Raw genomic sequence first — 15,573 nt, 5'->3', positions numbered from 1 at the left:
GTATTTAGGTACCAACTATGACTACGTTCGTGAGTTTAAAAGAAGCACAGGCACTTGGCACCACACAAAACCACTCTTTCCATCAGACCTTCGCCGCACTGGCTGTGCTGCCTTGCGAATTGCAAATTGCAAGCTTTTCCGACTGCAGCTTCAGCAAGGACTGTTCCGCATCCGTGTTCCTTCTCCTTGAAGGCTCTCTTGGATATGGGATAGAAGCAACAACCTGACATAGTGCACCAAAACCTAGCTTTAGATAAGGCAGAACAGAGAGGACAACTAAAACTTAACTCTCTACACTGTGATTTGGTATGGTAACTCTTGGGGTTTTGTAATGCTTAAAAGCTGGAGCTTTAGCTCTTGCTAGGGGAGAAGGTAACTATTCCAAAACAACCTTAGGTGAATGAATGAACTTTTATATTAAGTCAGAAGTTTGTGGACTGATGGAGAATCATCAGTACCAGGAAACAGAAGGGAAATGGGGATTAATAGAATGTTAAAACTAAAACACTAAGGTGCATTTTCCCCAAAGGGAACTCCTTTTTACTAAGTCTGCTATATTAAAGTAGGTGGCTTTGGTATACAGAAAATCTGTATGTAAACCAATGTCTCTAAGCATACAATGAATGCTTTTCTACAGCAATCATGTCCAGCTCTGCCCAACAACTTAAGGTCTTTGCTTATGCCTGAGAGGGTGAATGTGGACCCAGGTCTATTGGCTTAGTGCTCTGTCAGGAGACTCTAAATATATATATTTAAACATATATATAATATATATATATATATATATATATTATGATCAGTTGCAACTAAGGTAATAATAGAATTCTATCTTTTTTAAGCACTCCATCTGAATAGTCTAAAGATTCAGCATATACATGATTCAGGAGGCAGCCCTCATGAATTTAAAGAAGCTGCTGACTTCTCTCTTATGCCAAGAGAAGACTTGAAATTATGCTCCGTTATCTTCCTCTGAATATGAACCCAAATCTTCTCTATCCCCATAGTAGCTATCTATGGTTGGGTTCTTTTTCCTTTGCTTACTCATTTTTATTTATTTATTTTTGTTTTATTTTGTTTTTAGCAGCTATTAGTGTTAATCAAGTTCTAGTCCCAAGATATGGGGAATGATGCTCCAAGCCTCACATCCTTCTTAGTATTATTTTCTGTGGTCTCTCTTAGGGCCCAGCCTTGGGCTGTCCTCTCCACTCTTAAACTACAACTAGGGCCCCCAGCCATGCTGTCCCAAAAATGATCTTGCTTACTATGGTCTCTCCAATGGCTGCAAACTACAGTTGTCTTCTCTGCCTTGGAACTGAAACCAGGGACTGTGGTCTCCTGGAAGTGCCCACAGCCAGCAGGGTCTATACCCTTCTGCTACTGTACTCACCAGGTAGCTGCTAGCTCCTTCTCCCCCATAGCAGCAGCCCAGCCTGGGAGATGTGTCTGGTCAGCACAGCTGTGCTTGGAGTTCCTCAACAGTGGAGGGTCCTTCAATCTTCTCCTACTCAGCAGTCAGACCCCCCACACACTGTCTGTGAGATGAAAAGTTTCTAAGGCTGTGGCTGCCTCCCAACCCCAGCTGTGTGCCCCCCCACCCCACCCCACCCCCATTTATTGTTTGATGATTCCACAGAGTTGGCCTGGAGGTGTTTGTACTTCACTCAGGCTGAACCTATACCCTGGAGGTCGAATCTTTCCTGGGGGTCTTCTTAAGTTGTCTTAGGAGAACAACTGCTCTACTCTGACTTTTGTTTATTTCCGCTGCTCTACATTTCTTCTGAGGCAATGTTCTATCTTTTTTAAGGAGGAAATTTGGAGAGCCAAAAGTTTTCTGACCTACTCCATCATCTTCCCAGAATCCTCTCAAAGACTTGAAATTATGAACATCTTTCATGTGATTTTTATTTCTGGGTTAGCATATTTGGAGTCATGAAGGATCTTAGGAAATACCCTTCTTCCATCATCAGTTGACCAAAACTTATTGTTTTGATAGGTCTGAGAATTTTAATAAGCAAGAAAAATATTGACAAAAAGCTGTGTCAGAAAAACAAAATTTAAGGCTGCTAAGTTCTAAAGGAAATTGTCCAGGCAACATGTCTTGGGTTTAAAAACCATGTTTTTAAGGAAATATTTATTCTAAAGCACATGAAGTCTTGTTTACTGCTGTTTGGTTTGAACACTGTTAAGAATGCATTTTTGTCTAAGCAGTAGATTCTTCCCAGTATTGTTCACCAGTGGGACTTCTTAGTCAAACTGTAGTGGTGTGAGTAAAGATTGGCTGGTAGAATAAACTACCTACCTCAACTTAATTTTATTCTGTCGATAATATAACAAACTGAGCTTACATATCATGGTTGGGGGAAAAAAACAAATCCTCTTTCCTTTTCTCTACTCTTCCCCCTAAAAACTCCACCTCTTCCCTAGCAAAAAAGACCATTCAGTTTAGCAGAACCTTTATTTTAGTATGTTCTTTTTTTCCACTCTTAACTCTTACATCCTCCATTTGAAATCATGGGCTTTATGATTGCTTCATAATCTGAACTTTATGCAAACTTTCTGACCAGCTTGATATGTTTGGTTTCTATTGCGTTTTTTTTTTACCATTTATTTCTCTTAGTATATGGTTGCAAATTCTGCTAGTGTCAGACCTAACTAGCAGGATCTATCTCAACATTTAATAAATGGTACACTTTGATTATAAAATTAAAAGCAAGAGTTTCTTGTAGAAACTTTTTATGTGAAATATTTATATGCTGTCATCATGCATTTAAAAATTTTTCCATCATGTTTGTCTACCAACTAGCAAAAAGTAAAAGGGTGGTTGATGTGCTTTTTTTCCCCTTCTCCCATGCCTGTCAGAAGATAACATAGTTTTACTGAAATGGATTCAGGTATATGTACTTTCTGACCAGGTGTGCACTATAAAGACTGTGCCAAAAGAATCCTGAAGAAGGCTGCATATAGCACAGTATCTTTCCCTTCTGGCCCTGAGATGTTTGTGTGTGAAGTTACCAGGTTTTGTATTTCACACTGGAAATTTATATGCTGCACTGAAGCCAGTGGGCTGACTTTGCTTGACAATAATGTTAGATAATTGTTTAAATTAAACCACGTTTTTTTTTCCTGTTGGTGTATCCCAACACCAGTTGTTCTGTGCAAATTTTCATGATGATGTTATCTTTTAATCAAAGCAAGTCAACAATGAAGACACATTTCAAGTAAAGTCAAGAAGATGACACAGTAAGAAATAGAAATTACTTTTAAAATTAGGTACTAGTTATAGAAGAAAAAAAATCTCCAAAGATGATCTCCAGGCTGCAATATCTCGTGCCAGGTGCTTTCCCAACTAGAAATGGAGTGTTTGGCAAGTGTTCAAAAATAGTAGTTGAGATTTGTTTCAAAGGAGACTTTGGTATCTTTGTTAAAGCCACTATGTTTCTTTATTTTTATGCATGTATGTAATTTTCTCAAGATTTTATAATGCTTCTCCAAACAATGGTAGGAATAACAATAGCAGCTCATATTTGAGGGGAAGAATCCCTTCAAAGGAGAAAATTCACAGGATTTTTTTTTTAGTTAATACATTCCTACTTGCAATATTTCTATACCTATGTAATTCGGTAAATAAGTCTTAATAAAAATGATTTTTTAAAAATCGGTTTACAGTGTAGCTACCCAAATTATGTAATGTTTGTGAAGTGGACTTGCTACACAGTCAAGTATGCAATAACCAAGCTGCTAAGTGCCAAACTCTTATTTTAGCTGTATATACAAGGACTACAAATTCTTGTGTTGAAATGCAGGCATGTGCTTAATTTCATTATGTTCTAAAATAAATGGGGGGGGAGGGAGTTTTTAAATTAGAGCTGCTTTAGTATTGGAAAATAATTTTTACTTATTTTATGCAGGTTTGTGTTCAACCCTCCACTTATGCCTTGAAGTACCATATTGTGATGGATACATTTTTCAAACTCCTTTTTCATTAGGACACTTGTCCCAATCATGTATATAGTGATTGGCAGCTGATAACAGGTCTTGAAATTTTAAATATAAACACCTTCGGGTAAAAGTGCAATTCATTTTCACAATCTCACCTTTAAGGAGAGTTATCTCAGGTTGTCAGAGCAAATGGAAGTACTAAATGGCTCTCCCTTAGGCTATGACATGAATCAGTTTTATTTTTTCTATGGACACATGCTCTGGGGGAGAGGTATTGTAGAGGATATTTGTGTTTTAGTGATGGTAATGAGGGAAAGTGATTGGACTAGATGACCTAAAATGATGATTCTCTCCAATAATGGATTTTCAAAGGAAATTTAAAAATTAGGATGAAGATACTTTTTAGTTTTTGAGAATGCTTATATCCTGTGAAGAGAGTGAGTGTATGTATGTGTGTGTTTGTGTAGGTAGCTGTGTGCATGCTTATGTATTGTTTGGTATGTGTTTTAGCATGTATGTTAATATGTGTTTGCTTTTTAAAATTTTAGTTTTGGTCTATATATGTTACCAACTTTTGGTGCTTCAGATTTACTCTAGAACCTACTGATCTTCAGTTTTAAACTGCTGTGTTAATAAATAATTGGGCAATAAAATCCGTGTTGAGTATAAATGAGTTTGCTAGGTTTTTGTGTTTTCATCAAATTAAAAAGCCTTGTTTACCAGGTAACTGTTGATGGTATGATTTGTGCTGTATAGAGACATACTATTTAGGAAATGTCTAAGATTAATATTTAATTTAGTGGCAAACAGTCGTGGAGAATTAGTAACTAGAAATAGACCTTATTCTCTAAGTTGCAACGAGGTAAAATTTTCTGAGGTGTTGGAAATAAGGGAACTTTAAATATGTGTTTTTAAGTATTTCATTGTGTTACATTATAGCATTATCAGTGGTACTTTTTTTGGTGAAGTATTTAACTTGAAAGTATTATTATCTTAATTTATAAATTGGGCTTGTCACCAAGAACAAATGCTGTGTTGGGTGAGGTGGAGGGACAAAAATATACCCATCTGGAAGTAACAAAATCAACTTCTTTGCCATTTATGTGACACACAGAGAGGACTCTCTCCTCCCTAGTGCTCAAGAGATCCACTATTAAGAGGTTAGGCACTTAGGGAATTCCATTAACTTTTTGTTTCATTAGAATATTTGGTATATTTCTGCTGCAGCATATAAAATCCATAATCCAAAACCATTTTCAGGAGGATGCTGAAAAAGACTGTATTAACTCCTTTTAGTGTGTTGGTACCAATCTTGGAGGGATGGGAACTTGCTTGTGGCCAGTTTTCATACCCTCTTGGACTGAAAGAAATAACCTAACACTTTGACCATTGAAAAGGATCTGTCTCTATCAGAAATGTAGGGCCCCTTGAAGATCGCCACGGAGGGAGAACCCTAGAACTAAGCAGGTCCTTTTCTCTTTAATTAGCTGTCTTTGAACACTGGAGTAACAGGCAGCCATTAAGTAGGTAACTAAAGGTTCACATAGCATCCAGAAAAGGCAAAGTCAGCAGACATCCCTGCACTAAATCAACTAACTAACCACTTATTGAGCACTTACTGCATGTGTTGTTCTGAGAGTTGTAGAGATTGTAAAGAGAAAAGGCAAGTTTTTGCCTACAGGAAACTTAAAGTCTAATTGGTGGTTCCTAGAATATCATGAAAGAAATATGTGTTTATTACACATGAGTAACTCGTATTGCTGGGCCCTAGATAAGTGGTTTTGTTTTCTGTATGGAAGGACTGCCCTACTAATGTAGGAAAAATAGTATAAAATGAAAGTTTTGAAGTGCCTGTTGTATCTCAGTTACATCTTAATGGCATCCATTCTGTAACATAGGATTTAAGATACATAATACATTAAATCTAAGAGTGTTGATCATAGATATCTTCATTGTCTCTGATGGGGATAAGGTTATCACCATTGTGCACATTTGAGAGGTCTTTCAGGCCCTAAAGAAATGACCTGTCAAAAATTACAAAAAGAAGTGAATGTGAATCTGGAGCAGAAAATAGGTCTTTAAATTTCCAGTTCACTGACCTGGTCAGAGAAACCATAGCTTTTTTTTTTTTCCCCTTTTGACTAGGCAGTCGGGTTAAGTGACTTGCCCAGGGTCACACAGCTAGTAAGCTTTACGTGTCTGAGGTTGGATTTGAACTCGGGTCCTCTTGAATCCAGAGCCAGTGCTCTATCCGCTGTGCCATCTAGCTGCCCCAGAACCATAGCATTTTAGCACTGAAAGGGGCCATCCAGTCCAACTTCCTTATTTTACTGATGAGGAAATAGAGATCCAGATCTTTAAAGATAAACACATTTTGTTAAGAGCCAGGAATTGAACCCAGGTCTCCTGAATCTAAGTCCAGTGTTTTGGTTGGTTTTTTATTTTTGTATATGTGTGTGCGTGTGTGTATGTGTGTGTACACACACACACGCACACGCACACACACATATCTCCAGGTTGTTTTTTTTTTTAATATATAATTATAAGGTAAACATTTCTGTTGTAAAGAGTTTGGCTACTAGTATGTCTGTTGCCAAGTTTCCCAGATGTTTACTAAAGATCTCTTTATAATTTAGGAAACTTTAGAATTTACAAAGCAGAAATGTATTTTGGGTATTATGGGGGGGGGGAACAAGGGGAAGAGCAATATCTTCAATTGCTATACTCCATAACGGAAAGAAAATTCAGTCTTCAATTAGGGAAACTATTTTGCATGTTTTCTAACATACTTTAAAAATATTAGTCACAAATAAAGGGAGATTAAACCTTTACAATGATGATAATAACTTGGTTTACTTAGTTTTATATTGATAGTGCAGAATGGTTAATGGGTTGTATTTAAGAAGGCTGAACTGAAAAGAGATATTTTGCATGGTATAGTCAACCAAAATAGGACCTAACCACGTCTGCTGTAGTTTTTTTTAGTAACTCAACTATTCAAGGCATTTACATTTTATTTGTTTAAAGGAGATATACTTTCTAATACAGTATTTCTATTTACCCTTCTTGCTACAGTTTTGAGGTTTGCTTTTTCTCTTTTGTATTTTGGTACATCATGATTGTCAGTTTGTAAAGCTAGCATGCACTTTAGCACAATATGCTAAATGTTGGATTCTTGTCTTCTCAACAATTGAGGTTTTCTAAACTACCTAATTTTTTAAAACTTATTCTAATTATTTCATAAGATCATATGTAAGCCAACAAATGAAACTTCATTGTAGAATCATTTAGTGTGTTCTATAAGCTTATTTTGAGGTTGAAATTTTGCTTTTTTAATTTCTTCTAAAATATGTAGTACCAGCTAGAATTTGACCTCTAGCTTCCTTGTTGGTCATAATCACTTTTTTTTTTTTGCTTTTAGGCAATTGGTATTAAGTGACTTGCCCAGGGTCACACAGCTAGTAAGTATCAAGTGTTTGGTCTGAGGCCGGATTTGAACTCAGGTCCTCCTGACTTCAGGGCTGGTGCTCTATCCACCTAGCTGCCCCAGCCATAATCACTCTTGATCTGATAGATTTTGAGCCTTCCTGTTACCAATTTTATTGTCAGAGAATGAATTAAATATGTTGAGAAAATAGAGACTACAAAGGCTATCCCTGTGACATAAAGTAAAATGAAGATTTGGCAGCAGGGCAGTTAATTGAATTAGTAGAAGTGACTCAGGATAATTCATGCTTTCCCCAAAAGATTGATTTGTGTCATAACATTATTTCTTTAATAAAATATTTTTTGAAATATTTTAGTAGGCATAATGGTCTTTTAAAAATATCTTCTATTTCATTAGTCTTTTCTATCAAGTGCAAATGATATGGAACTTAAAGCTTTGGGTTAAATTTATTAAAGTTGTACTAGCAGCTTCATTTTCCTAAATAATTAGAGCTATAGATAAGCATCTATATAGATAGAGAGAAAGAGAATGCTTTATCATCTTTCCTGTTAAATCAGATGAGGTAGATGTATTTAATCCCTTGTTTCTTTATTGGAAAATCTGTTCCTGTGTACCTCATTTTTTTTTATATATCTTACTTGACATGTTGTCAACTTAGACTTCTTTGACAGAAGTCTAGAACCAGTCAGTGAACAGATTTGACTGTTATTTCTTTAAGACTTATTTTCTGTATTCTCTTTTTATTTCCTCTGAAGTATTGTTTCTGTTGAGAAAAGCATTTTAAATAAATTTGTCTTCTCATTCATCTTCACTTTTGATAGATATATCAAATTAGATTATTAAATATTTCCTCTTATTTAGATATCCATGAGTTTTTTAATGAAATCATTAATATATTCAGAATGATGTTGAAAATAGCTTCCAAGACATTTGGATAATTGTCTGTTTTAGATATCTCGTATTGAAAGCTGCTGAATTATCTAGTTTCTCTTTGTTTTAAAAATTATGCACTTAGCACCTGGCACATGGTAAGGCACTTAAGAAAATGTTTATTGATTGATACAACTCTGAATGTTCCCAATGGTTTTCAGGACACTAGGACTAATTTACTATAAACATTTTTTATATTCTGAGGAAATTATCTGGGCTTCAATCTTCCCAGTGTCTGTCAGTTTATTTTAGTTATAAGTTTGGTGCTTAAGGAGGTGCTAATTTCCCCTCGTGGCCTAAGGAAAGTTTTCGTGTAACTTGGACCAGTTATTTGGAATGTGAAAGATCCCTTAATGGTTGAAAAGAGTCAATGCCCTCTCCCCTCCCAAAGTTCTTATCAGTCAAATAGCATTTAGTAAGCACCTCCTTTGTACCAGGTCCTAGGCTGTGTTGAGGATACAAATATAAAAGTGAAATACAGTAATTCCTATGTCCAAGTAGTTTGTGTTCTATAGAGAATACAACAAATATTAGGGAATATTGGCCCTAGAAGGGGGCGGTGGTGTAGACAATCACAGAGATTATGAGTTGAGCTATAGAGGCAAGGGTAAAAAGAGGGAAGGGAAGAAGTGTTTATTAAAAGCCCACTTTGTGCCAGGCACTGTGTTTAAGTGCTTTATAAATTTGATCTGAAAGTCACACAGGTAGTACAGAGCTCTGATTTATATCTAAGACCTGTGACTCCAAACCACTGTACCATAATTCCTCCCCACATAAAATGAATTTTCTAAATAGCTAAACCTTTTCCTATTGCTGCCAATAGTTTATTTTTATTCATTTTGATGGAAAATTTTCTAATCTTTTCTATACTTCCCTAAATTATTTTTTTGTTTTTGTAAAGACTAGGTCTCTGTATCCAGCAGAGGCTAAAGTGCAGGGGCTAGTCACAAGCCCTATCCTTAGGCAACCTTTTGTCTCTCTCCCCTTTTCCTGGAACTCACAATATTAATACCAGACATAGTATGGACATTCAGTCCCTTTTGCCCACTGCAGCTCAGAATTTCTAGAGATCAGCCTGAGTCTCCTCAGCCTTACTGAATCTGTGATTACAGACCTAAAATGTCACTACCGGCTCCATTCCATTGCTCTTAAACTGTTAACATGAACATAATTTAAGCTGCTCTTACTCAGTATTAGACCCTGGATAGTGATGCCCTCACACTGTATTGGAGTTTATAGAGCTGTTTGTTATAGTAAATTGTCCCTGGCTGCTGGGCTTTTTTAAGCTATTGTGTCTGCATTTTTCTGTCTCTTTTTCTCCACTGGCTTGTCAATGCAGTTTTTGTGTTTCCAACTAGTCACCCTCATTCCTCTTCTAGTTTTATGCTTTTAATCTTCTCATAAAAAGTAAATTGCTTCTGTGTGAGCAGTTTTCCTAGGAGTAAGATGCATGAGCTTTAGATCATGGGCTTTGTGGCGTTAGTTTTGTCAGCCATGAGCTTTTCTTCATATTTTACAGGTGTTTGGGCAAGTAGGCACTTTGAAGATGAGAGTTGTGAGATTTTCCCCTGGTTCTTTCTGTCCAAAAGTAAATTAATATGTGTGTCAGAGGACCTGGATTTGAATCCTAACTGCTGCTTTCTACCTGTGTTGCCTTAGCAAGTCACTTAAACTCACTGGGCTTCAATTTCTTCCTCTTTAAAATGAGTGGGTTGAATGCTTACACAAAAAGATGCCTAGTTTAATACTCTAAAAATATTAAATATATTTGCAAATTCTGAGAGTTTTATTGACCAGAAGTGCTAACTTTTCCTGTAGCATGGAAGTCATATGAGATTAAAGGTTAAAAATTAAAAGGTGATTTTTTTTTGGTTGCTGGGGAAAGGAGGCTGAATTATATCCAAAAAGACTAGAATATTAAATATTTTGTTTCTGAAACTCTTACTGAGAAATTATTATTTACCTCAGAAGAGGCCAAAGGCTTATGAGTCTCTGAACAACAGTAAATCCATGATACCTCTATAGTGTTTTGGTCATGTGATTGGCCTCATTGTACATACAAAGTTAAATTTCCTTTATTTTTATCCATGCCCACACAAAGAACTGGTTGTTAGATTTCTGAGAAATGTCAGGATTTAGAAATTTGGCAAAATGTTCAATCAGTATGATGCAATAGAAGAAGCAATGCCTCTGAAATCAGAGAACCCAGGTTCAAATCCCAGATTTTACTGTCTGTATGACCTTCCCTGGGTCTTAGTTGATAAAAATGAGGGAATTGAACTGGATAGTCTCCAAGTTTCCCTTCAAGTCCTAGATCTATGATCTTATAAAAAAGGTATAAATTTATTTTTCATCCTTCTTCCCCCACAGAAAGAAGTTAGAAATCTGGAGCCATCCCTTTTGTATTTGTAATATTCAGATTCCAGTTAATGATTGTCTCAAAAGTTATTGATTTGAAGGTTGAAAAAACACAAAACAGTATTTTTTAAATTCTGGATCATCTGAAGGAAATACAGATGGAAGGCTGATTACAGCTCAACATAAAGATTTTTCTAACAAAACTATCCACATTAGCTTCCTGAGTAGTAAACTCCTGCCTTTCTTCCCATCCACAGCACCCCAAAAGCTCTTGAATGTTATAGAGATTTTTACGTTGGATTTGTGGTCAGATTTAATGATTTCTATAAGCCATTTCTCTTTATGTGTTTTTAAATAGATTTGTATTGATTATCTTTTGTTTTTACACCATCTAGAGTTACTTCCTCTGTCTTCCAGAGAGCCGTCCCTTAAAAAAACCAACAAAACCAACATGAACCATTTTTTTAGGAAAAGTATTCTGTGGGGGAGAGGCGGGAATTAAGAATGCTTTAAGCACTTCATTTGCTGTTCAGAATTTGGATTATTCTCTGTGTAATTTTTCTTCTTAGTTTTACTAAACCAAGCAGTCTTTAATCTTTAGTCTACGAAAGTGGTTCTCAAAATGTTATTTCTAACTAACAAGCTTTTCAGCCAAATTCTGTCAGTTCTTCCTGACTTTTAAATATCTAAGAACACTGCATTTGGCTTTAGATGAGCCACATTTTTGTCTCAACTAGTTGTGATACTCAAAAACTTAGCACCTTGGGCAAGTTTATTCATCTGAGTTAGACTAAGTGATCTCTAAGTTCCTTTCCAAATTTCAATCAAGTGATCCTAATGTTTGCTTACCAGAACTGGTTAACAGGCACAAAAGGATGATGGTTTTGATATTTGTTTTTGAAGGCACCTTAAAAAGCAGTTTATTCTTGTATCTTTTCTGATCTAATGCCTCACAAATTTGAACATTTGCAAATCTACTTATTTCTTTGGAGTCCTTGGGATTGATAAATGGATTGTAAATTATATCATCCTTTGATAATTTTTTTCTAGAATCTTTGGAGTAGTTTCTGTGATCCTGTGCCTTGTCTTTAATTTTACATGATGAATCTCATTGTTCAATTTTAAGATTTTATAATGAAGGGGCTATATACAATTTTCTGTTTAAGCCACTGGCCTTGACAGGCTTTGCTAAGAAGCATGATCATGGAGATAGTAAATTCACTGACTTGGAAATATCACATTTATCTGGAAGTAGTTGCAGTTTACTAGGCCTTACCTGCCCTTTTATTTAGTATGTTTTTCATTTGTCCACACTCATCTTTTGTTTGATCTGTTACTGATTTTACTATTCAGGTCTCATTAACCAGAGCTATTCCTGGAGTGGTCCCCTTGGTCCCCTTAGCCCTTCCCTCAAAAGACAAGTGCTTTTTTTTCCCTTAAGTGTTTAAGGGCCTTTTTTTGAGGTGAATAAGAATTCTCTTGGCCATTTTTCATGTTGGATTCATCTATTCCCCAAATTCCTGCCCCATACTCTTGATTCTGTATCCATCTCTCTTAATTGCTTGTCATATGTCAAAAAGGCATTCTTTTAAGACTGATGTGGCACATAAATGCCTTAGACACTTCTAATGACCACAGTCAACTAACTAGTCTTGGAGAAGCTGTTAACTATATACCTGGACACCAGATTAGGTTTTAAGAGCTGACAGCTTACCCACATTCTTAAACCCTTTGAAAGCCCAAGCTATTTGCCCAGACATCTTCTAGATGTCTTAGGCCTTTTTGAGTTTATAATAGTCCTGCTCCCATACACCAAGTATAACCTGGGAAGCCTTTGCAGCTATTTTTGGGAGTGGGACAATAGGAGATAATCCAAACCTCATTACTGCCTCCTAGTTAGGTAAGCATTCTTCCTGTCAGCATTAGATCTTCCAGGGATCTGGCCACTTGGCTCCTTGGGTACACTAAATTGTCACCTGCTTAATGCATGAAAACTGTCTTTGATGTGTATTGACAACAGATGCTGTATAGTATGCATTTGCTTTTGCAGAAATACTGGCTGTAGGGTGGAGAAGAGATTTATGGGTTTTTATCACTATTTTAGCTAACAGTCGTCTTAAGCAATCAGTTTCATTATTCACATTTAGTTCTGAATAATAAACTTGAATCCAAACTTTGAATTGAGTAATTATAATCTCTTCTTTACAGCAATAAGAGATCACATTACAATATATATGAAAGTAAGGGGGTTTTTTGGTTGTTTTTTTTTTTTGTTTTGTTTTTGCTTCAAAAGCATTTCTAGACTATAGAATAACATTTGGAGGCTCTGATTCTAGCACATACATATACCCAGCCACTTTTTGAAGTATTTAAGTTTGGAAATGTGGTTAAGGTGTCCTAAACCCAAACTATTAGGTGACGTAAGTATATGCCACCTTTTAGACTATTAAATACCACAAAATTAAAAGTATAAGAGAATGAAACTTCATATTTAGATTTAGTTGCACTGAGATGTGTATAAGTGACCTTTGGTAGAGGGGTGAGCACAGAAGAGCACATTATAATTGCTTAGTTACTCAACAGGCATGTATTATACAGCTAGTAGGTTTTATTGTTTGTTTTAATCTGTAGGGTCTATCAGTTTTCTTTTTTCTTCTTTTAAACATTTTAACCCATTCTGTTTATTGCAAGTCATTCAGTCTATCCCTTTCCATTCCCTTCTTTCTAGTTACCAACAAAAGTGATTCAGTATTTTTAAAAATCATGCATTTGTGAGTTATGGTTACAAGTATGCGTGTAGCTCAGTAGAACTGATAGGAGAAATATTAGGCTAGTTGCTGAGAAACTTATGTAGTGTTTTGAATTGTGTTTGAGAAACAGAAGAGGTCATAATGTTCCCCAAACATTGTTCCGTCCCTACAGTGGAGTTGGTTACTGGAGCACCTTTGGCAGATAGAAAGGCTTCCTTTCTTGTGGTACATTAATTATGACCTATGGAAACTATTGCAGTTTATGAATGTGAATGAGAACCATACATGAGACTTGCAGTGTGTAAAGTGGCTTGTTATCCATGGCTGATGCATGATCTTTTCCAGAAATGAGACAACCTATTCTTGTCTTCTAAAACAGTTGTCAATTCAGTTTGACTCTAAGAATCAGTACCTTCTCAGACCTTTCTGTTCTGTAGCCATACATTTCTTTTAATAACAACATGAGGATGATATTTGCTAATATAAATTTCTAACAGATTTCATTGTGTCAAGCACAAATAAGCCTTACTTAGTTTAATCTTAATGTGGGTATTTTCTGATACAGGAGAAGTGAGTGAATATTGATTTTCTAAAGAGATTTGCAGCTTTCATAAACTAACAGAATTCCAAGTTATAAGGTATAGTTAAGCCTGTCTTCAGATGAAGTTACATTATGCATGATAAAAATAATATTTAAAGAAAATGTGTAATTCTAATGGTACTTTGTAACCTACTGAAAACTGATTTACAGCAGAAATAATTATAGTAAGGTTAGTTTTGAAGCTTTTATATAGAGTTAAAAAGCTTAAAAAATAAAAAGTAATGGCTCAAGTGACAGTCTCCAAATTTAGTAGGATAGTTGTCTCAAGAATTTCTTATCTGTTGTTGGAACAATTGTGTTACTGGGCTTTAATTAAATGCCTTGTTTCACATCTGAGGTCCAAATTAGTTTTATTCATGGAATAATTGTCTATTCCTTTACTAGTATAGAATTGATCAAAATCAGAAGCGTTTTTTATCTGTAATCTTTCTTAACAAATTGCTTTACGGTTTACAAGTAACACTGATGCAAAAAGGATATGTTCACTTTCTTGGATTATGTAGCATTTACTTTGTTTACATGTTCGGTATCAAGTTGGGTAACTAAGGGATAAGTTCCCTTAGTTAAGCACTTAAACTGTGCTTTGGGGACTTTATTGCCATTGTCATGTAATATTGTACCAAGGATCAGTGAAAGTGTTTTATCTTTTTTAATGTAGTTTGTACTGACTGGATTTTATAATTGTGAGAAATCAGAGTGTTGTATTTTGATCTGAAATTTGTGTATGGTAAAGTAATTTTCTTTTGTGTATTGGAGGTTCATTTAAAACTTGAAATATTTTTAGAAGGGTACAGACCAAAATGAATTGTCTTAAAGTGTTTAATAAACTAACCAAATAAAACCATTTCATTGGAAAAGGTATTCTCTTGTTTCTGAGATTCATGTTAGCTTCTAAACAGGGGAGGGGGGAAGTGACTTGGCAGGCCCTTCACATTCAATAGCTCAAGTCTGGATTACATCAGAGGAGAAATAGAAAGTTGTAAGAGTTGGAACAAGTGTTCCCTCTCACCAGGCCAGTTTTGAACCAGCTCTTTTTGTTTTGTTTATTTATAGCATTTCATTTTTAAAAATTCTGAATTCCAAATTCTTTTTCTTTGAGTTCCGATTTCTCTCCCTCTCCTTCCTCTCCTCCACCCATTGAGAAGACAAGCTGTGATACCTGTCATACATATGAAGTCTTTGCAAAACATTTCCGCATTACCTAGTGTTTCCCAAAAAGGGGGAAGAGGGGCAAGAAAAATAAAGTGAAAATCAATATGCTTCACTCTGCACTCAAGAGTACGTAGAACTGTGGTGTCTTGAGCTCGGTTTATACTGTTGCTCTTTTTGCCCATAATACAAGCTTAAAATATGGGAGAATCTGGGAGAACTCAACATAGAACTTGTCTCAGCATTTAAAAAAGAGAAGATAAACATTCTCATTTGATAGAAGGCTTAGAAGTAATTTTGAAATTTATCCAAGGCTTTCTTTCTGATAAAATGCAGGAAACATTTGTTGAGGGCCTACTCGGTGCCGGGCACTATCCCAAGCACTGGGATACAGAGGA

General features: G+C 35.7%; 1 protein-coding gene across 1 annotated transcript in view; it reads left to right on the top strand.

The window, feature by feature from the left end:
- GAN (gigaxonin) overlaps positions 1 to 14,887 on the top strand; it is a 76,280-nt gene extending 61,393 nt beyond the window's left edge. The window contains exon 11 of the mRNA XM_020992643.2: positions 9 to 14,887. Coding sequence (XP_020848302.1) covers positions 9 to 190 — 182 coding nt within the window. The 3' untranslated portion in view covers positions 191 to 14,887. The remainder of the gene's footprint in view (positions 1 to 8) is intronic.
- Positions 14,888 to 15,573: the final 686 nt, after the last annotated feature.

This window comes from Phascolarctos cinereus, unplaced genomic scaffold (genome assembly GCF_003287225.1).
Source record: "Phascolarctos cinereus isolate Bilbo 61053 unplaced genomic scaffold, phaCin_HiC Scaffold_2;HRSCAF=192, whole genome shotgun sequence".
NCBI classification, from domain to species: domain Eukaryota; kingdom Metazoa; phylum Chordata; class Mammalia; order Diprotodontia; family Phascolarctidae; genus Phascolarctos; species Phascolarctos cinereus.
The sequence above is the reverse complement of the archived record's forward strand: the minus strand, read 5'-3'. Positions and strand labels throughout refer to the sequence as shown.